The sequence below is a fragment of the Solanum verrucosum genome, unplaced genomic scaffold (assembly GCF_900185275.1).
Source record: "Solanum verrucosum unplaced genomic scaffold, falcon-dt-bn FXZP01000238.1, whole genome shotgun sequence".
In the NCBI taxonomy this organism is placed as follows: domain Eukaryota; kingdom Viridiplantae; phylum Streptophyta; class Magnoliopsida; order Solanales; family Solanaceae; genus Solanum; species Solanum verrucosum.
Genome location: NW_026020630.1, coordinates 4,135,781 through 4,159,230, shown reverse-complemented (window position 1 = coordinate 4,159,230; position 23,450 = coordinate 4,135,781). Strand labels below are relative to the sequence as shown.

General features: G+C 32.4%; 3 protein-coding genes, 1 non-coding gene and 1 pseudogene across 4 annotated transcripts; 3 read left to right on the top strand and 2 right to left on the bottom strand.

The window, feature by feature from the left end:
- Positions 1-1,354: 1,354 nt before the first annotated feature.
- On the top strand, positions 1,355-4,695 carry LOC125811743 (phosphatidylglycerophosphate phosphatase 1, chloroplastic/mitochondrial-like). Its single transcript, XM_049491284.1, has 5 exons — positions 1,355-2,045; positions 2,166-2,243; positions 2,955-3,028; positions 3,098-3,205; positions 4,486-4,695. Exons 1-5 carry the CDS (start codon positions 1,478-1,480, stop codon positions 4,597-4,599), a joined length of 942 nt encoding a protein of 313 aa, XP_049347241.1. The 5' UTR covers positions 1,355-1,477; the 3' UTR covers positions 4,600-4,695.
- Positions 3,632-3,734, bottom strand: LOC125812009 (U6 spliceosomal RNA). Its single transcript, XR_007441957.1, has one exon. It is a non-coding gene; the product is annotated as a U6 spliceosomal RNA (small nuclear RNA).
- A 6,278-nt stretch (positions 4,696-10,973) lies between the features above and the next one.
- On the top strand, positions 10,974-12,834 carry LOC125811753 (protodermal factor 1-like). The gene is made up of 4 exons (XM_049491293.1): positions 10,974-11,142; positions 11,258-11,902; positions 12,050-12,199; positions 12,333-12,834. Exons 1-4 carry the CDS (start codon positions 10,985-10,987, stop codon positions 12,649-12,651), a joined length of 1,272 nt encoding a protein of 423 aa, XP_049347250.1. The 5' UTR covers positions 10,974-10,984; the 3' UTR covers positions 12,652-12,834.
- Positions 12,835-14,725: 1,891 nt separating this feature from the next.
- On the top strand, positions 14,726-19,870 carry LOC125811723 (uncharacterized; annotated as a pseudogene).
- An 818-nt stretch (positions 19,871-20,688) lies between these two features.
- On the bottom strand, positions 20,689-21,591 carry LOC125811747 (uncharacterized). Its single transcript, XM_049491289.1, has 2 exons — positions 21,241-21,591; positions 20,689-21,129 (listed from the first exon to the last, which is right to left on the bottom strand). Exons 1-2 carry the CDS (start codon positions 21,589-21,591, stop codon positions 20,689-20,691), a joined length of 792 nt encoding a protein of 263 aa, XP_049347246.1.
- Between the last annotated feature and the right edge of the window lie 1,859 nt (positions 21,592-23,450).

The following is a 23,450-nucleotide window of genomic DNA, read 5'->3' as shown; positions in this document are numbered from 1 at the left end:
TAATATAATGTGATATTTCACATGTATATTAATTTTACAACCAATAACTAATAAATTAACCAGACATGGATCTAGTCAAAGACATTATTGCACACTACTAGATTTCTTGTCTATCTAGCTATTTTGATTCCTATACAAATTGATTTAAGTTATACTCCCTCCGTCCCTATTTACTTGTCCATATTTCCTTTTTTAGTTGTCCCTATTTAGTTGTCCATTTTGACAAATCAAGAAAGGACAACAAAATTTTTCCTATTATACCCTTATTTACACTTCTTGAAAATTGTAAAAGTGTATGTTGTTTCCCTCCAATTTATTTCACTTTAATTCAAATAAGTGGTTGTAATTTTGAAGTGAAAAGTTGTCATAAGGGTAAAATTGTAACTTCACTGTGCTAATCATTGTTGCCTTAATCTGTGTGTCATTTCTAAAGTGGACAACTAAAAAGGGACGGAGGGAGTATATTTTATTGGTGTAAAATAAATTTGTACTATTAGTCTAGTTTAATCAATCGTTATATATTACTATTTTGTTTAATTAGGGGTGTATTTCAATCACATTGCAAGATTAGATTCAACGACTATTAGGGGTGTAAAACCTAATAATTTGTTTTCTTGTTGGATTTGACATCACAACTAGATCCTCAATAGTCAGCCTATGATCTCATTCAATTGAGTAAAAGATACATATATCTATGCACAAATACATGAATCTGGACAACTATATCTTCATCTTCAACTTTTTCTAAGTATATAGTAAAGACATAATTACACCAAATACATGTATCTACGGATAGATACATATATTTGAATAACTATAACTTCGTCTAGTTCTTAGTATGTATTTATGCACAAATACACTAGATATGTCACAAAATTGATATGAAATAGATGTATTTATGTACGGATACACCAAATACATCACATATACACGGGATATAATTAGAACCAGTATGTAACTATGCACAGATACACTGATATATCAATGCATTTTTTTCATACTGGATACACACAAATACACTGGATACATCAATGCATACTTGATACTATATACATAAATACATGAAAGTGTGAAACAAAGATACAAAGAAGTAGAGGGATGAGGGAAGGAGAGAGGTGAAACACATTCGTTAGATACTGTGTATCTAGAGGCAACTTGATAAAAAAATGAGTAATTATTGAAATGAAGCCTCCCTAAGTTCTTATAGGCCCAATGATTATAAACCTCTTGTCAACAATATACACTCAAGCCCAAATTTCTCAAAACCTCATCAAATTTCCAACCAAAAGTCTTGTCCCTCAAATTTGAGTGGCTACAAGCCAAAGACAACATTCTTGTTACCCCACCCTGTTTTCTGTGACAAATGTAGAATGTACAAACATGGAGATTCCATTAAAACTTTACCTTATCTATACACATTATACATACACTTCCTTAATCAAACAACAACAATAAATTTTTTGGTGGATTCTTGATTATGCAATCTACTTCAATTACACCATGGCACACTTACTTCCATTACATTCCTAGCAAACTTCCCTCCAGACATTCCCTTCATTTCAAGAAAACACTTGTTACTTATACACACAGTTGTCACCAAGAACAAGAAAAACATAGTACTAGACAGAAAGATGTATATTGGCAAGAAATGAACTTTTCTGTTGAAAAAGAGAAACCCCATTACAGAAATGATGTAAAAGAGCAGGGAGTTGAAGTGATTGTTCGTTCGGGCATTCGATCGAATAGTTGGTGGGCAAGGATTAAAGCTGCATTGGGGCAGAGGATTAATGTGGAGGGGATTTCTTTTTCTGTTGGGATTTTTTATAAAGACAAGCATTTGGCAATCCCACATGTGTTTGTGCAAGACATAAGGTATATTGATTGGGCTGAGCTGAAGAGAAGGGGATTCGAAGGCGTGGTTTTCGATAAGGACAATACAATTACTGTTCCTTACTCTTTGAATTTGTGGTCTCCTCTTGCTTCATCAATGGAACAGTGTAAATCTTTGTTTGGCAACAACATTGCTGTTTTTAGCAACTCCGCGGGTAATTACATTAGGAATTCGTATTTGGTATCGTGTTTTTTCTTGTAACTTTGAAGTTTAAAGGTGTTTCTTTTTTTGTTTTTCTGCAGAACTGAGTGTTTGATAATTTGGGAATTTGTAGGACTGGCTGAATATGATCCTGATGGTAGAAAAGCTCGGATTCTTGAACGTGCAATCGGAATTAAAGTCATTAGGCATAGTAAGTTGTTCCTCTCTATGCATATGCTATTTGTGTGATGGTGTTTGATTAGGACATATTTAAGACATTATGTGCTATTTTCTAACATTGAAAGTAAGCAAGTATTGATTGAATGTTGGTTTAATAGGGAAAGCATCGCGTTAAAGTTTGAAGTATGACGAATTACATGAATTTGAATTCTTGAAAGATATGAAGTTTGTGTAGAATAATATTATTAGCTGAATAGGGCCAAACATGTGCGTAATTAGAAGCGGAGCCAGGATTTGAAGTTTATGGGGTTTGAACTGTCATTGCACCCATAGCTTGTCTTTGTTATTGGATTAGCGATTAAATATTTATGTATACTTCATAGATTTCCTCATACAAATACAAGGTCTAAGCAAAAATTACCGAGTTTGTTTGAACCCACTTCGAATATTCTACCTCCACCCCTGTGTGTAATATAAACTTTGATGGGGAGTATAAATTGTCAAATCTCTTATTTACTATGGTAACCTTTGACTGGTAATTCTCTTTTGTCACTTAAACCCACCTCTATGTTTCTCGAACTCCTCAAAAATGGCCTTGGGTGCACGGCGGATCCTCCAAAACTAGTGTATTTTTAGAGGATCTGACACGGGTGCTGCAAAATTTTTGAAGAGTCCAAACAACATAGCCCAGCCTTGAGTTAATGCAATTTGTATATGCTGATTCTTTGACACTAAATTATAGGGTTGAAGAAGCCAGCTGGAACAGCTGAAGAAATTGAAAGGCAATTCGGTTGCAAATCCTCTAGACTTATTATGGTAGAAGTGGTTCTTCTTTCCTCTTTTTTAAGGTTTCGCGATCCTTTGCTCAGTTAGCATCCTTTGCAGGTGGGTGATCGGCCTCTCACAGACATAGTTTATGGAAACAGAAATGGTTTTCTTACTATTTTGACAGCACCGCTTAGTCTCTCACAGGAGCCATTTATTGTGAAGCAGGTTAGGCTTCTCAAACCTGCCTTCTCGGATGAGCCTAATTAAACTTTTTGTTAAATATAATGAATTATCTATTGGTTGCATTACTCCCCTGGCATCATGTGAGTTACAGAATTTCAACTTACTAAGGGGGTAAACGGAAAATAGATTATAGAACTGCTTTGACAGTTTCTGTTATAAGTTCTCTTGGACTATCAATCTTAAGCTTTTTCTCTAACTTCTATGTTTGCACTGAATTTTGGACCTACTCTTTTCTAATAAATGATTTCCGAACCTTATTATGTTTCGGATATGCAATATGCATTGTCAAATTTCCTGTGTTAGTTTGTGTTTACATGGAGCTAGCAAGTTGAGAGTTTTAATCTGATTCTCAACCTCTAGGTGCCGATAAGCTTTTTCAGCCTCTAGCTTTTTGTAAAAATGGTTTTTCAAAAGTAGGACCATTTCTCGATTTGTGCATGCCATCCTTGTGTAGGGGCCATGCTAATCTTCTTTGTATCGATCCTATTTTATCAGATGTCCCGGAAGGGACTTCTTAGCCATGTTTTCTTTTAGTTCTCTGACCCAGCCAGACATCGATAAGATTTCTTACTGGTTCCTGTTTAATTGTCTACTAATGGTTGTTCTTTACTGGATTTCATCTCTACGTTAAATCCTTGGTAGTGACGGTAGAGACGATGTCCCATTCTCCTATACTTGAAAATCTCAGCTAAATTTGGCACTTCTCTTATAATGAAATTGCAGCATTCTCTAGTAAAGACAACTCTGTCATCAAAGCAAATCTTCTTATACGTAAAACGGTTTTAGCATCTTGCTGTTAATTAGCCTGTTTGATATATCACCTGTTCGCTTCAAGCTACCTGTATTCAACAGAATTGGTATGTCTACTGAATAAACGAAAAAGTCTTTCTAAAACAGTCTCTCTACCATCTCAAAGGTAGGAAGGGGTAAGGTCTTTGTATACTCTACCCTCCTCAGACTCCACTTGTAGGATTACACTGGATTTCCTGTTGTTGTTGAATGGAGGAAAAACTAACGAGGCATCTTGGCAACCTTCGTGGGTGCTGTCTTGCTACTGGTGATGCCATTTTAAGTTTATGAATTCCGAATTTCAGAATAATGAATCCAAGTGCTAATAATTGAGTTCTAAATTCAATTTCTGTACATATTTAAGGAATTTCTTAATACAAGTGGACCGTTTAACCAAAAGCTACTGAGTTCGACCAAACTAGTATCAGAGACTTCTGCCTCCGCCTCACTTCCTTTCGTTTTGGTCCTTGCAGGTTCGGAAACTCGAAATGGCCCTTGTGAACAGATGGTCTAGTAAAGGAATAAAACCAATTAGTCACTGGCTTCTTCCTGATTGCCAGTATTGTATGAAGGATGAACTACTATAGTCTTTAGGGATTTTTATTTTTTTTGGTGAAGATGGAAAAGTATATGTTAAACAGCCATCTTTGTTACTACCACTAGCTATTTACTATACAGGAAAAGTTCTTGTGTTGTTTTAACAAGGCATATTAGGGGATGTACGGTATAAGCCGAATTCAGTAGTTTTGGTTATGATCCTGTTAATGGGTCGGTTGGTTGAGAGACATTCACGACGAGGTAGAAAGGGTTGTTTTCGAAAGACCCTTAGTGACAAGATAGTAAGCAACAAGAAAACGGTGCAAAGTCTGCCAGAAGGGAGCAAAGACAACAATAGAATAATGTGATAATCAATAAACAACATACCAGAACAGATTATTGAAAACAAGAATAAACAAAGTTATATATCAAAAACAATAACTACAATAAAACAACTAGTAAAATGGCAAAACACCAACCACACTAAGCAAGACAATCTTACACTACCTACTAATATGCTATTATAATACGTGTTCTCCACGCCTTCCTATCTAAGGTCATGTCTTTGGTAACTTGAAGCTGCATCATATCACGTCTTATCACCTCTCCCCAATGTACTTCTTCGGCCTACCTCTACCTCTTCTCATACCCTCTATAACCAACCTCTCGCACCTCCTGCTACATATCTTCTCTTAACATGGTCAAACCATCTCAGTCGTGCTTCCTATCTAAAGTCATCTAACCCTATGACCAGAGGTGAAGCCAGAATTAAGAAAACGGTGCAAAGTATGCCAAAAGGGAGCAAAGACAACAACAAAATAATTTGATAATCAATAAACAACATACTAGGACAAATTATTGAAAACAAGAATAAACAATGTTATATATCAAAAACAAGAACTACAATAAAACAACTAGTAAAATGGCAAAACACCAACCACACTAAGCAAGACAACCTTACACTACCTACTAATATGCTATCCTAATACGTGTTCTCCACGCCTTCTTATCTGAGGTCATGTTCTCGGTAACTTGAAGTTGCATCATATTATGTCTTATCACCTCTTCTCAATGTACTTCTTCGGCCTACCTCTACCTCTCCTCGTACTCTCTACAACCAACCTCTCGCACCTCATGCTACGTATCTTCTCTTAACATGGCCAAACCATCTCAGTTGTGCTTCCTATATAAGGTCATCTCACCTTATGACCTAAGTCATTGAAATATTAAAATTTTCACCAAAATGGGTGGCACAAATAACAAATTGACATATGTTCAAAGAAGACCGGTTAAGCTTTCCACAATAATAATGGGAAGGTCAATATAAATCATTAAATACAAACCTACCCCTTGTTATTTTTTATAAATAATTATGCCAATAGAATGTGGGACCTTCTTATATTAATTATGGTCTTCTTCCTTTTTTGAACTATTTACATAAACAGAATTTATTTTTGTGTCAGCATTTAAATTTACTCATACATCTCGATCCCTCCCTTTCATAATAAGTATCTCCTCCATATCACTTAATATAAATTTATATCACAAAAGTTTTTTTTTTAATTTCATAAAAATTAATTACTTAACTATACCCAACGTAAAGTGTTTTTTTCTTTTCTTTTGTTTAAACAACTCTTCTTTTATTGATGTCGGTGTTTGGGTTAATATGTGCAATGAATTCACACAAACAAACTAAGGATTGAACAGAGACTATCAGAATTTTAATTTTATGAGTTTTAAATTTTAAAATACTAAATTTAAGTGGTTATTAAGTTTTAAAGTTGATATTTGTACGCATTGAATACGTTTATTAATATAAAATTATAAATATACTGTTTGAGCAAAAGCTTTTAAATTCAGTCGAATCCGCTCCAAACTTCTACTTCCTCCCCTAATAAAGATCCTCCATGTATATCCTTATCAATATTCTGACGCCCCCTCCCCCCTTTTTTTTTAAAAAAAAATAGAAAATAGAGTCCATGTATATATGACGTATCATTAAACATGAAATTAATTAGAATATTAGAATTAAAAACTTAGTATGGTCAGTCCACATATGTGATTTTTTCTAACCTTTCAAATGTCCCAAAATAAGTAATTGCTTAAAAGGAAAAAAAGAAAAAGGCTATTAATTCTTCTTTTCCAAATTATATAATAACCGATATAAACAAAATTCTATAAAGCATTTTAATACTTCTTATATATTTTTTCAACGAGTAATTACTCTTATAACCCTCTTTTAAATGGTATGTTATGTATTTTTAAATAGAGTTAATGGTAAAAAAAACGCACCTAATAAATATCACCTTTCCAAAAAATTTATACTTTAGCTATTTATCATTTCACTTACCTTCCTACACTATCACTCCTTTTATACTGAAATATACCTAGATGTTGAGTTGGCGCAGAAACAATTTTTAGCCAATTCAATATCAAAATATGTTTTTAGTACAAAGAAAGTGATAATTTGTAATAACAAAATATAGGATAGTTAGAATATAAAACTGATATAAGAATAATAATTTAAATGGTTTTTTTTATCTCTTTTTTAATAAGTGCACCAAAACATTAAAAATCACTTATAATGAATTGAAGAAAATATTAATAAATGTATATAAGATACATTTTTTTAAAAAAATAAATAAATAAAAGAGAAGTATAAACCTAGCTGGTATATATTCCAACCACCAGACACCAGTGATGGAAGTAGGGAAGCTAAACTTTCTTCTGCTGACTCAGAAAGCCAAATAGTCAAGCTGAATTTAAACACATAACAGAGTAATTTATTACTACTCCTTCCGTGCATATTTATTTGTTTATATTTGATTTGATAGGTCTAATAACGAATGTAAAATTTTCATTAACAGAGTTAGAAAATAAAAATATAGTGTTTAAGACTTGAATTTGAAAACTCCTAAATTACTGAGTTAATTAATCTCTCTATTTTTATGTTGAGGAGATTCAAAATCGATATATATGCATATTAATAAGAAAGTACCTTATATACACCGTATAATTTTTTATCGAACAGAACCTCAAGCAACTCTTTAGATCCATCTTTGGACATACTCATTTAAGAAATAATAAATAAAAGAGATGATTAAAAGTATATTTGAATTGTGATTTTTCTTTTCAAGTTTCACATTCTAACTATCAGTTGTTCTTTTTTTTCTTATTTGTACTATGACCATTTATGTATTAGAACCTATCTAGTTGAGTAGATGGTGATAGTTCAAATATGAAAAGAAAATAACTAATAATTGTTCTAGTCTGCTTCGAAGTGTGTTTATTTTAAGACATAAATGATGATAATTTAGATATAATTTTTTTATTAATAGTTAAAGTATATAATTCACAAAAAAAATAATTTTATTATATCACTCTAGTTATTATAAGTCATTTAAATATTATTAAATTAAAAATTAAAAATAGAATATCACAAGAGAGGGACAATAGTTTTGCTGTCTTATTTACTACCTACTGCAATTCACAATGTGCTTCTTCACCAAGCTGTACATCTGGCATGGCTACCGCAACGGATGTGACTGTTTTTTTTTTTAATTAAAGGTTTTTAATTTAAACATTAGATATAAAATAATTTTTAATAGAAAATGTTTTTCACCTAATGTAAATTTAAATTTATCAATTTTAGTATGAGTATTGGATACAAAATAAAAAATCAAAAAAAAATAATCTGGCAGGGGACATTATTATGCCTCATAATTCATGGTAGATCAGGATTAATACATACTGTTTATGCCATGCTTTCCAAGTGTCACCATCATATTTCTATAGTTTTATATGTATTTTAAGAAAATTTAGGTATGTTTCCCTAAAATTTATATAAATAACTAAAATTCAGCTATTTTTGTGTGAACTTTAGGCAAGAACAAATGAAATTCTATCTAAAGACATTATATATCTCGAATTATTTCTAAATAAATAAATATATATATATATTTTTTTTAAAATTGAGATAAATTATTTATAATATATATATATATATATATAATTTTTAAAAAAACTGATTATTTTTTTTTGCAGTGGCTGAGTAGAGCATTCATTAACATTGAAATATGGTACATTGACTGTCGGTAGCAGTACAAGGACAGCTTTAAACATCATTAACAGGCCTAACACTTTAAATTCACCATAATTAAAAAAGAATTAAGCATCTTCACTCTTTAAGTGCAACATTAGACAAATCATTTAGGGTCATTTGGTAGTTGGTTTGGAGTAAATCCAACATAAGTAATTCTACGCTTGATATATAGCTAATTGAGATGTAAGTTATTCATGTATAAAATGAATATTGTGTTTGGACTAGCTATTGTGAAACCTGTATAACTAAATTATGCATAAGTTATAAGAGAATTTATGAATTATTTTTTATTGGATAAAAGTGGAATATGTATATACTTTTTTTGTCCGCATTTAATTGTCTACTATATTATGTAAGTAAATGTTCGATTTTACTTGTCCAAATTGAAACTCAAGAGATTATTTTATCATTTAGTTCCTAATTCATTTTACTACTAAATACAATCACTTTCCAAAGCAATTTTGAATTTATTTATATTCAAAGAGTAATATAGTAAAATTGTCATTTTTTTTATTCTTTAAAGGATATATCAAGTTAAAATACAAATATAAATATATTTATTAGCAGATTATATTATTTTAGGAATAAAGCACATTAATTAAGAGTGGAAGTGGCACTGCATTTCTAAGAACAAACTTTTATTTGGGAACCAGTTCCTTCTACCTATATTTCCTTTTTCAACATATTCTCCATTCTTAATTTCTTTGTGATCATGTGCATTAGATAATTGACAAAGTAATATAATATGATCATGCATGCAGTTAACATCGTGTCCTTGTTTGGCCATTTTCACCTTTTCGTAGACTCAGTGTCGGAGCTAAAATTTTCACTAAAAAAATAAAATAAAAATAAAATAAAATAAAATAAAATAAATAAATATATATATAAAATTGACACTCCTTGAACAAAGGAAGCTAAGAGTAAAGGAAGGATTACAATATTGCATATCATAACTTAAGGATCCATGATTTGAATTTTATGGGTTATTTAATGAGAGTGTAAGTGTTAAAATGAAAACTTAACTCTATATATATGTTTTTTTTTTTAAAGATATCTATAGAGTTATCTATTCCAGGCTTACTTAAGTTTTTTCGTAAACAGAGATAAATTTAGAATTTTAACTTGATAAATTCAACTTTCAAGGTTCTTAGCATTGCTGAATTTATTATACTTATAAAATGGCTTAAATCTAAATATTTGTTGAAATTTATGTGAGTTTTTCACATAACAATCCACACTTCAACGTTGAAATTATTGTGTTTGGATGAACCGAGTGCTGAATTAGTGGATCCGCCCTTGCCCTAGTGTTTGTGAACCCACAATTGAATCCCCTACTATCTACTAAGTTGCTCGAATTCGGATGTGGGTGTTTGATACGAGTGCAAATTTAGAGGTCGAGTCATTCATATGATCTAAATTTTAAGATTCGAGGTACGAAGCCAGGTACAATACGGGTATAGAGATTTGACTAAAAATAATTTAAATATCTTAAAAAATAAAGTTACTCATATGTCTGAATTATGTGATATTAAGTGCAATACTTACAAGGTATTATGAGAAAAAATAATATTGCTCAAGTGGAGAATTCCAAAAGGTGATATAAGAAAAAGGTCTGACATAGTAATTTCTACCTATACATTACTCTATTTTTTTAAAATTTCACCTTAGCTTATGTATTTTATTACAAAAGTTTTGTATCCGTCCCGAGTTTCTCCGTTGATTTTGGACAAAAGTATCCAAAATTAGTTGACAACGATCCGGTACAAATCCCACACTCATATCATGTCGAAATGAATGCAATATTGAAAGTAAAGAATTCGAACAACCTAAACTAATTCTAAACCCTAAATTGTGTCATATTAAAAGGTTTTACTAGTCACACACATATGTAGTGTGTCTAACATGGGCATGCACCCTAAATTATGTCACATTAAAAGATCTTAGTAGTCTAACATGGGCAAAAATATCACCAATATAATAAACATTAATTACTACATACAATGTATACAAAGAGTAGTTTCTAGCTAAGTTAATTTTCAACAGTTCCACAAGTGATCAAAGCATGGAACATATTTTGAACTTGTCTCTATACTTAAAGAGTTATGGAAAGACTTTTCTCCATTTAATTACAGGCTACAGCACTATAGTAAGATTTAAATGAGACCTTAAATGCACCTGCAGCATACACAACTAACCACATACTCTTTCATCTGCTCATATTTACTTCTCTGTGTGTGTGTGTGTGTGTGTTCATTACCCCTTTATAACACGCAGCTTACTCCTTTCTTTTGTCACTTCACTCTTAGTAATTCTCTCTTTGGAAGCAAACAAAAATGGGGAATTACAAGCAAAAATCTCTAATTTTGTGGGCTGTTGCTGCTGCATTGCTCACACATAATTTGGTCATTCCTGTTATGGCTAGACCTTCTTTTGAAGAAAAAAAGACATATTACTCTCCTGATCCGAGTACCGGAAATCCTCCTAGTTCAGGTAAAATTTTATACATACAATGTGGTTATAACATACAAATGACACTAGTTACTTGCTATAGTTAACAAGTTATAAACTTCTTTACGTTATTGACATTCATAGTATATTTTATGATTAACAAGTTCACATACATCTCTGTCTCATGGTTCAGGAGAAGGTGGTCATGGAACACCTTCGCATGGAGGAAAATCACCTGGTGGGAACTGTGGTACCCCGGCCCCTAGTGGAGGGCATCAACATCACCATCATCATAAACCTACCCCATCCCCTCCGTCAGGAGGGCATGGAGGTTATTCTCCGTCTCCACCAACTCATCACGGTGGAGGTGGAAGCCCTCCTAGTACTCCCAGTACACCAACTACCCCAACTCCTGACCCCGGTACTCCAAGCACTCCAGGAGGTGGTGGATACTATCCTTCCCCTACTCCTACTACTCCTACCCCTAGTACACCATCCACCCCCTCCACGCCTACTATTGAAACACCACCTACTCCTACCGTTGATCCTGGAACTCCAAGCACTCCTGGGGGTGGTGGTTACTATCCTTCGCCTACACCTACTACTCCTACCCCTAGTACACCATCCACCCCCTCCACGCCTACTATTGAAACACCACCGACTCCTACCGTTGATCCTGGAACTCCAAGCACTCCAGGGGGTGGTGGTTACTATCCTTCACCTACACCTAGTACCCCCTCCACACCTACTATTGAAACACCACCTACTCCTACCATTGACCCTGGCACACCAAGCACTCCGGGTGGTAGTGGTTACTATCCTTCCCCTACACCTACTACCCCATCTACACCTACCATTGAAACACCGCCTACTCCTACCATTGACCCCGGAACTCCTACCATTGAAACACCACCTACTCCTACCATTGACCCTGGAACTCCTAGCACTCCGGGTGGTGGTGGTTACTATCCTTCCCCTACACCTACTACCCCATCTACACCTACCATTGAAACACCACCTACTCCTACCATTGACCCCGGAACTCCAAGTGCTCCAGGTGTCTTCCCAATTGACCCCAACTCACCACCTTTTACATGCAAGTAAGTAAAACAAAAATTATTCTCTCCATTTCATTTTTACATATATATAAAGTACTCTGAGAACTTAGTACTCGTTTGGTATCTGAATAAGAAACAAGTTATTCATCTATTAATTACATGTTATAAATTGCAGTTACTGGAGGACTCACCCGACTCTTATATGGGGCTTATTTGGCTGGTGGGGAACTGTAGGAAATTCATTTGGTGTGGCTAGTGTTCCAGGTTTCGGATCAAACATGAACTTACTCCAAGCACTGTCCAACTCTCGTACCGATGCCTACGGCGATCTCTACAGAGAAGGAACAGCTTCATTATTGAACTCCATGGTGAGCAAAAGCTTCACCTACACTTCCAACCAAGTCAGGGATAGTTTTGTTTCAGCACTTAGTTCAGACAAGTCAGCAGCAGCTCAGGCACAGCTATTCAAGTTAGCCAACGAGGGTAGAGCTTGAGCAGAAGTCGTTAATCTCTTTTCAAAATCGTCACTTTTTCAGTTTCTTTCTATGTCTAGTAATTTCATAGTGATGTGTGCTTTTACTTAAGATTGGATACTAGAAATGTTTATTTTTCCTCTATGGTTTTGTATGTTACAATAGGCTATGAGTGAATGTCACGTTCCGATTTCAGAAACTCTATTTTCCATGTTATCATATATTGAACTTAATATGAAGAGTTACATATTATTCTACGTCATTATTATCGGATGGTGCAAAATATTTATACATCGACTAATGCACATAATTTCAACTCAATATGGTAGTTAGTGTGCTTTGTGATAGTTTAACTAAGTAGCTCTGAGAAATTATTAGTTACATGCTTTATGCAGGAAAATAATTAAACAACATATTTCTAAGAAAAATATCCGAAGTTTTCATTTTCGATTAATATTGTCATTTGCATACATTTACATTTTCAGTTCTACTATAACATTGTTGAATATTAAAGAGCCTAATGAAATATCTAGTTAGTACCTTTCCGCACATATAGGTATTGTTATGTCGACAACTATGTTGCTCAGACTTTTATAAAATGGTGAGGGGTGCATGTCAGGTCGTCCTTCAAAATTAGTAGTACATTTTTGAAGCATTTTTGGACAAGTCCGAGCAATTTTTAGCATGGTGTAGGGGTGTGAAAAGGCATTTCTAATACTTTGAAGATGTACTGTGTAAAGAGGCTTTTATCTATATTTTATCTTTTATTTACTATATACTTTAATCATATTTGAGCTATAATGTGAGTACTTAAAAAAATTGCAATGTAAATGATTTGTTATGTTAGATAATAACAAAACGAACAACATATATAGAGTCGCAATTAAAACGACTTTCACATTTTTGCGTACTGGTATCACTCCATCCTTTTTACTTTTAGGTCACTTTGAATTTTGTTTCTTTCTTAAGAATAATAATATTCATATTAATTTACGTATAAAAGTAATTTGAAGAATACGTAATTAATGTTGAGAGTAAAACAGGAAAAAATAATTATCTTTTTTTGATATATTAAAAGTAATAGGAGTTGGTAAAAAGAAAATTTTATTTTTTAAAATGGACAAACTACTTAATTACACAAAATTCCTACCATATTTAATATTTCTCCCTATAGTTTGAAATAATTACATATTGTCTCACTAATTGATAATTTCATACTATATTTCAAATAAGATATATCCAGATACACTGAAATAAAGAGAGAAAGACAAGTGAGATAGTCTATGTATTTCATATACATATGAATCACACTAGATACATGTATATGGGATGCCATATGCATTTCAAATACATTCTAAAATACAAATACATAGAGAGAGAGGCGAGTTAATTAGAAAGTCAAATACAAGCGAATCCACTATGATATAATGTATCTGAAATAAATTACACCTAATTATAACCTCATATATTCGAGATATATGTATCCAAACACACATAATACATATATCCGAAATCTAAATTCTAATAAGATTCATAATATTAAAAACTCACATGAAAGAAAATTTATATTATTTATCTTTTTTCAAATACTGAACAAATAAAAATAAAACGGTGAAAATTGGTTACTTGGGCCTCAAAAGGTCCACTAGAAATAGCACAAAAAGAAGGACAAATTACTAAAATACACAACACTTCTTTACCTATTATCAATATTTCCCTACTATTTTAATAAAATACAAAAATCCCTTATTTCCCCAAAATTCAACTAAACCGATACTTTATTTGTTTGAAGCAAAATCAAATCTTTCCCATTCCCTAAATTTCGCCCCCAATCTCTCCCATTACAATTTCAGTTATCAATTTCAAAAAATTTTGAATTTGAAAAGAATCCTATCACTGTTAAATCGGATTCAGAGTTCTAACTAGGGTTTTTCATCTTCTTCATTGTAATTTCCGCCATTTTTTTTTCTTTTATTTTGTATCAATCGTTTTATCTTCCATTATGCATCTAACATCTAAATAATCTCTAATGTTTTCTTCAGAAGATCCGAACAATAACGATTTCAGTTCTAAAAAGTTGGCTATTCCGATAACCATGACAAGTTCAAGTTCTAGCAAGAAAAAATCGAAGAAGAAAGTACATGCAACTACTTCAAAAGATTTGAAAACCCTCCAAAAAAGGGGTAGAAAGGTTGCCCCACCCATTGTTCGACCAACATTACCAAATGTAAGCATACATTTTTCCTAATTTTTATCATATATCTTACTCCTGTTTTTCCTAAAAATGTGATGATAATTTATTTTTTTATTTTTTTATTAAGTATCATCTGTGAATCGTGATTTTTTGTAGGACAGATTTTGGTCACTGTATATTACTGTATATAAGAAAATTGCTTAATTCAACAATTTTGCATGTAGTTTGATTTTTGTACTGTGAATCATAGTTAATGATAAGTCTCCATTGAATTATACAATATGATTGATTTTGTGTACATATTATGTCTTCTTGTTTTTTAGTATCATATACTTTTTTATGATTGATAAAAATCATTTATGTAATTGCAGAATGTCAGTTATGTAATTAAACATATTCCAATGAACTGCTTAAAGTTTGGTCCTACCTACAACTCCAATTTTATTGAAGATTTAGTACTGTCAATAAAGGACCAAGGTATTGAGTTATTCAAGGATACCATATTTGCCCCATACCTTAATATCCCTAAATGCAACTATCAAGGTCAGATTACCAAGTGTTTATATCTGTTAGAGATTGAGCAATGAAATTCACATTCGTCATGCCAAAGGGAATGTCTTGATATTTAGTATCACAGATTTTGCAATTATTACTGGTTTGAGATGTAAAGGAAATGTCAAAGATTTTAATTATCCAGCTTCAAAAACCAGTAGGCTTGTGCAAAGATATTTTCCTAGTCCAAATTATAATGTGAATAAAGGTCGCCTGGTAGATCGTTTTATGCAAGGTGGTTGGGACAACAATGATGATGCCCTTCAGATGGCTATCTTGTTTTTCATTCACACATTTTTGTATTCCCAACTTGGGGATGCACCAATTCCTATTGAAGATTTCTTCATGGTAGAAGATGGTAGCTATGAAGAGTACCCGTGGGGACAAGTGGCTTTTACAAAGTTAATGAAATCTTTTAGACAAGAGTATACACCCACCAAAAAAATGTATCGTTTGAATGGACTCCCATACGCATTGAATGTCTGGATATATGAATGTGCATCTGTACTAAATAACGAGATAGCCGTTAAAGAAGGAAACGGTATACCAATGATGTGCAATTGGCAAGTTGTTGCTCCAAAGCCCAAATTTGAGATGTTCATGGATACCATATTTACTGAGGTATTAACTACATAACAACATTTTTACTTCACTTTTTTAAGTATGCGATACACTATTAATTTGATTTTAATGTTGTTTTACTATTTGTTTGTATAGATTGACTGTTCTAACATACAACCAACTCCTGAGAAAATCAGATCACTTGATTTACCGGATAACAACCATGTACCTTCAAATCGACCAGATTCACCAATTGTTAATAACGAGGAGGTGCAACCGGAGGAGGTTCCTGATTTTGAAGACTTCTCATCAAAACCTCTGGATCAATTCTTGAGGAGATCAACTTGAGTACCTAGCTCAGGATCTACCCCACCCCGCAAAAGAATAAAGGTTGTACATCCACATAAATATAGTTTGTCCCACCTCACACAACCACATGAGCAACCAAAACAGTCATTTCAATCTCCAAGTTCAGAACCAAAACAAGCTGATAATGTATCTGGTGTTCCTCATAATACATTCTCTGGAAAAACAACTTTTGACAGTGCAGGAATGGAGGATCTGAAGATGTACATGAAGGGTTATGTAAGTAAACATTAGATTTAAACAATTGTTTATTCATTATTAAATCCATTTTATACGCTTAATTTAAGTACAGGTTGACAACAAATTTGGAGCTCTTGAAAATAAAATTGGAGCACTTGAGGAGTTAATAAAAAGCAATCAGTCTGAATTGCTGAAAGCTTTTGGCGCGAAAGATAACAAAACTGAAAAGGTTGTATTTTGATTTTTTGTTTTCCTTCCCAATTTTATGGTATACTGATTATTTGGATGATGAAGGATATTGGAGGCGTTTCATCGTCACACATGATGGATGATTCTGTAGAGAAAGGTGGTGTTGATTCACAACCCAAGTCTGATAAATTCGATCAACAAACCATTTCACCCATACAAATGGATTTTGCAACTGATTATGATGTTGTTAAACCTGATGTGGATGTTGAAAAAGAAAAGGTTTCTGATCACACTGTTCAAAAGGTGTGTAATTATATCATGGTTAATAGTTGATAATTTAATTTATCATGTGTTTCAATCCCTTAAATTTATTTAAGAATATATCATGGTTAATGGTTGATACTTTAATTTATGAAATATATGTTGCTAATTTGTGTATCACTGACTGTACTTTACACTTTACACATTAATAATATATATGATAATGTACTTCCCAACTTTATGGTATATTGATTTTGCAACTGTTGATGATGTCGATGAACCTGCTGTGTAGGTTGGAAAAGAAAAGGTTTATGAAGACACTGCTCAAAAGGTGTGTATGTATCTGATACTTAATTTATTTAAACATGTATTATTATGTTTTTAATCCTTTAAATAGTTTAAGAATATATCATGGTTAATGGTTGATACTTTAATTTATGAAATATATGTTGCTAATTTGTGTATCACTTACTGTACTTTACACTTTACACATTAATAATGTATATGATAATGTACTTTCCAACTTTATGGTATATTGATTTTGCAACTGTTAATGATGTCAATGAACCTGCTGTGGAGGTTGGAAAAGAAAAGGTTTCTGAAGACACTGTTCAAAGGTGTGTATGTATCTGATACTTAATTTATTTAAACATGCATTATTATGCGTTTTAATCCTTTAAATATTTTAAGAATATAGCATGTTTAATGGTTGATACTTTAATTCACGAAATATACGTTGCTAATTTGTGTATAACTGAATGTTATGTACACATTATTAATGTATATGATACTATATCTATATTTTTTGTATCATGCACATTAATATTCTAACATTGTCAGAAACTTTATTTTGTATTATACTTTAATTGTTTTAACTTGCACATATAAATGTACAAACACAGAAGTATGATACATCCATTAAGGAACAAGTAATGCAAGATTCAAGTGTGCTTCAACCCACAACACTCTATAATGATCCTTCGGTAAATGTGATTATTCATGATAAGAAAGTAGTAAGTGAAAAGTGTTTTTATTATTATACATTAATTATTTTTGAAAAAAAAACATAATAGTATCTGATATTTTCTTTATTAGGATGATGGTGCAGATACAATTCAACAAGAATTCGGAAAACATGCTTCAAATTCAGCAGTTGTTAATACATCGGTATGGTTGTAATTTGTTACTGGAAAATGCAAACAGTTCCCTGATGTGGCATTATTTTTTTTTAATGAAAATTGTAATATTTTTGTTATTTACTTGACATCATATAGGATTCTACCACATCGGCCTCCATTTCATTAGCTGTAGATGCACTTGTATATGGACTTCCAAACCAGCCAATTAATGTCAAACCTCTGAGTGTACTCCATCTAACCGAAGGTGATGATTTTCTATCTGACAGCCAGATACCCACCCAACTTCCAGGAGATGAGCATGCACCGAATACAAATACAAAAACTCCAGCTCCTCGTAACAGAATGCCTTCAAAGGTTTTGCAGTCTCCTTATGTGAATTCTTTTGGATCAAGTGATAAGGGCAAGGAGAAAATAGATGATGACATCCGCCCATACACTCCATTTGAAGATTGTCGTATCACATATCAACTCTCGTCAGGTTTAATGCAAGAGTTCTTAGAGTGGATACAAAAGGGACTCCTCAGAACACATGCGAAGAAGTAAGTTTTTCTTATTAATGTATCTTTATAATAATTTTTTAAAATTAATATTATATTCATTTCGACTTTAATCATTCTTATAGAAAACCATTTGAGGATAAATATAGAGGCAAATCTGCTCTATTTGGTTTTGACCATATGGATTTTGTTGTCGCATGTCCTGCTGACAAGAACTGGTTTTATACTATGTCATATCCAATGAAATGCTGGACTGACCAGGTACGTTAAGCATTCAAATTATGTATATGATACAAATGTAACATGTTTAATTTAAAATAAAGTATCAGATTATTGATTTGTTTTTCTTTTTCTTCTATTTATCATTTGTGTTTCAGATTGTGCTGATTATATAATTAATTTTTCTTTATTTTACAGCACATAGATGTAATTTTTTACTATCTATGTAAGAAGTCAAAATTAAGAAGCATGGATCAGTACTTATACACTACGGTCAACTGTTTGTTCAAGTCATATATCGACATTGTATACAAGAGGTATCATTGCTCTCCTGCAGATGATACTTTTAGTACACAGGAACATATTGATCGTGGTGTTACGGTATCTGCTTATGAAAGGTCTATCAAAGACATCATAAGTGGGTTTTCGATCCCAACTGCTTTACCATGGCATCTAGTAGATGAGGTTTATATTCCGGTTAATTGTGGCGAAGATTTTCATTGGGTGTTGGCTGTGGTTGTTTTAAAGGAAAGGTTAATACGAGTGTATGACTCGTCTATGGTATCAAGGAAAAAAGTTTATGCAAAAGAGATAAAGAAGTTGTCTGTAATGCTTCCAAACTATCTTCATGATAGTGGGTTCTTTGATAAAACGGGAAGAACTGATTGGGCATCAATGGAGGCGTACAAAGACAAGGAAACTGGTGAACTGTTGGGTCCACAACATTCGTTTGAGGTGGAATATGTTCAAGACATTATGCAACAACAAAGTGATAGCCTGTTAGTATTGTAAAATAATTTGTTTACTTACATATTGAATTCACTTTTTTAATGTATCTACTTTTTGTTTGCAGTGATTGTGGAATGTATGTAGCTGCTTTTGCTGAATATTTGAGCGATGAAATCAGCATTCCATCTATAAGTTTTCGGAGTGACTATTTTCGCAATAGATATGCTACACTCTTATGGAAGTATGGTATGGACAAGTTCAAGGCGGGATATGTTAGCGATAACGATGATCCTACAAGGCCGAAGAGTTTCTACACTATACCAACAGAATGTGGACTGATTAATATAGAATAGTTATGTTTTAGTATTGTGTTGAAGATATGATTAATTAGTATTTTGTAATATTCCTTCCCTTTCCAACACTGTTTTTCTAAGTATTTATTAATTTGAAGACTGTTTTGGTCAAAAATTGTATTCCAATTTTAATTATTTTTCCAATTTATGTATCTTATACACCAATACTGCCGCTACAATATAACTATCATATACATAATATATGATACTATATATTCCATAATTGGGTCCACAACTAATTTTTAATTTATTTAGTATCTATTAAAACATGTGGTAGCCTTGATGCAAATCACAAATTATGATAACATATTATTTTCAGATACACAATACCCATTCAATTATTATGTATATGATACACAATTACTATCAAATAATATGTTACAATTGGTACAAAAACAATTAAGTTTCAATATATTTAGTATCATTTAACATGTTGAATCTTGTAACATTACTTTAAATATAAAAAAAATCAACAAATTTTTATATAAAGATATAAAGGTAATATCCTATTGTGTATCAGATACAACATATCCAAACAATTATTACTTATATGATACACAATTTATCTAAAATATATTTTGAACTAGAACGTATATGATACTAAATAAAACATCACATAACTTAGTTGTTAGATACAATCTGCTATGCACTAGGTATAAAACAGCTTATCGCAATATATTTTAGTATCAAACAACTGTTTGTCTCTTGTAACATTTAGATAAAGTTAAAATCATACCAAATGATAATATCATATTAGCATATTCAAAATATCCAGAAACTTAGTACACATGAAGTAGGAAAATCCTTAAAATTAATCTTCAAGAATTTTTTGGAAAGAAAGTACATGTTCTTATATTGTGACTTTTTTGTCCACAACGTCCACAACAATTCGTTTTTGTGCTTAGCTTTTCGTCAGGATTTTTCTTCCTCTTTTTTCTTGGTCTACCAGGCATTTTTTTGTATCTTGGTGGCAAGACGACTTCGTTCAAAACACATTCTGGAGCTGTCCAATCATTTTTGTCTGGCATTGGTTCCATTGGAACTGCATAAGTATTTGCTAATGCATCATGTTTATAGTAATCAGAGCAGTAGGGGTGTACATCTTTAATATTCTTCTTCTTCAAAACGGCCATTGCGTGCGCACAAGGTATCTCGTCATGTTGAAATCTACCACATGAACATGTTTTTCTCTCAAGACAAACAATGTATCTTATCCCACCTTCATACACTGAAAAAATAAACTCAGAAGATGCAACAACCTGCAATTGTTTACAAATTATAGATATATCACATGTTTTTTCATTTGGTATACACAACAATATAATTAGAAGTAAAGTTAGTTACATAATACTTGTAAGATAAATATGTACCTTCATTGCTGCACATTTTGAAGCGTTTATAATCAATATTTCTTCAAATCTCCTCCCTAATGTTTCCTTTGTATAAGATGCTATTTCTCCATTTTTGCAATTCCAAGAACCAAATAGAATTCTAGCTTCTTCCAGAAAGTCTATAACAGGTAGTTGTCGTGCATCAACAAGGCAACCATTGATACATTCAGCTATATTTGAAGTCATCATTCTTCCACGGTTCACTGTTGCATGAGACCTAGACCACCTCTCATACCCAGCATCTTGAAGATACTCCTTTATTCTGTCATCTATTTTTTCCAATTTAGCCATCAATTTTTCAAAATCCTCTTTTCTATAAGCCTTTGCCATTGAATAAAACAGATCACTTAGTATGGACCTGCTTCTCCTAAAGTTTGAACAAACATTTTTCCAGAGGTGCCATATGCATGCAAAATGAGGAACATTTGGAAAAACAATACTTACACCCTTCTTTATGCTTTCATTTCTGTCAGATACAACACACATTTTATCTCTCTCACCAAATGCATTTTTAAACTGTTGAAAGAACCATATCCATGAACAATCATTTTCTGTGTCAACAATTCCATAAGCTAAAGGCAATATGCAACCTAACATAGAAACACAAAACATTAATTTCCAAAACTCAAACCCTCTCATCATTGGCCTTAATGTTATAAAGTTATTTAGTATCATATACGTTCTAGTTCAAAATATATTTAATGATATGAAGTTATTTAGTATCATATATGTTCTAGTTCAAAATTATTCTAGATATTGCAGAATATTAAAGTTACTTCAAAAAATAAATAAATTCATAAACAACATAATATACCTGCCCCATCGAGCGTACTTGCCGATACAAATGTCCCTCGGTAAGCTCCGCTAAGATGTGAAGCATCAACAACAACAACAGGCCTACATAATTCAAACCCTCTTATCATTGGCCTTAATGATATGAATAGATACATAAACTCATTTTTTTCTGACTTGTGCATCCTTATATATGAATTTGGATACACAGTGTCCAGCATATATATGTATCTTGGCAGCTGTTTATATCCATCAACAGGCTTTCCCCTGATCATTTCCAATGCTCGCTCTTTAGACCTCCATGCTTGCTGATAAGAAATTTCAACTCCATAGAGTGCCCTAATATCAATAATTATATCGTTGGGAGTATGTTTCCTTTTATGATTCCCCAATATTGGAGCTGTCACACCACTAACAAACCCAATAGTAGCTTGTACCTTACTTAATACCCTATCCCTCAATGGACATCTATGTTCACTATTAAAGTATCTAACTTTGAATATGTCTGAATTTTTCCTAACAGAGGCCTTCAATTTCCAACAACAATCATCTGAATAACATACTAATACGTAGCTGCAATTACACCATATATATTTGTTACTTGATCAGGTTTAATGTACTAATACATAAATAAAAACAGAAGAACAACACAAAATATATTATTATACCAGAAAGTTTAATCAGTACACATTCAATCATGTTCAGATGCAAATTTGATACCCAATTCAAAATTCACTAAATATGATAATTTATTGTATCCATTGCTCACAATTTTCAAACTAATCATTCTTCATCTACCATTCTAAATGTATACATAAATAACCATAAGCAATTCAAAACGAACATGATATGTAACACCTACGACGGCACGTAACACATGTTATCAGTGTCATGGTAAACATTTTAACAAACACTATAAAAAAAAATGAAGAAAATTATCAGATAATTTTATCACATACCTTTTGTTATCAGATCTTTTAACCTTAAAATTGAAGCTATTCTTTATTTTGTATTTTTCCATTACAGCCTTTAGAATTGCCTTATCCTTGTACATTTGTTTCACTTCAACAACAGAAATATTTGTATCTGATATATAATTCTTCACCTCCATTTCTGGTATGTAGTATGAATCACCAATTTTTGATTCAACAATGGTTAGAGCCTTTGCGTCGCTTTTTCCACCCTCAACACACACGATTGCACCTGTTGTTGCATCGAAATTTTGTATCTCTTCATCACTTTTATCAGAGGTATCAATGCATAGAGGATACATACCGAATCCCACCTCATGTTTCTTAATTTCTATGTACAATTTCACCCCCATATCATTCCGAATACACAATGGAGACGAATTTCCTTCAACAACGTATCTGACCTCAATGTTTTTTTTGAATTCA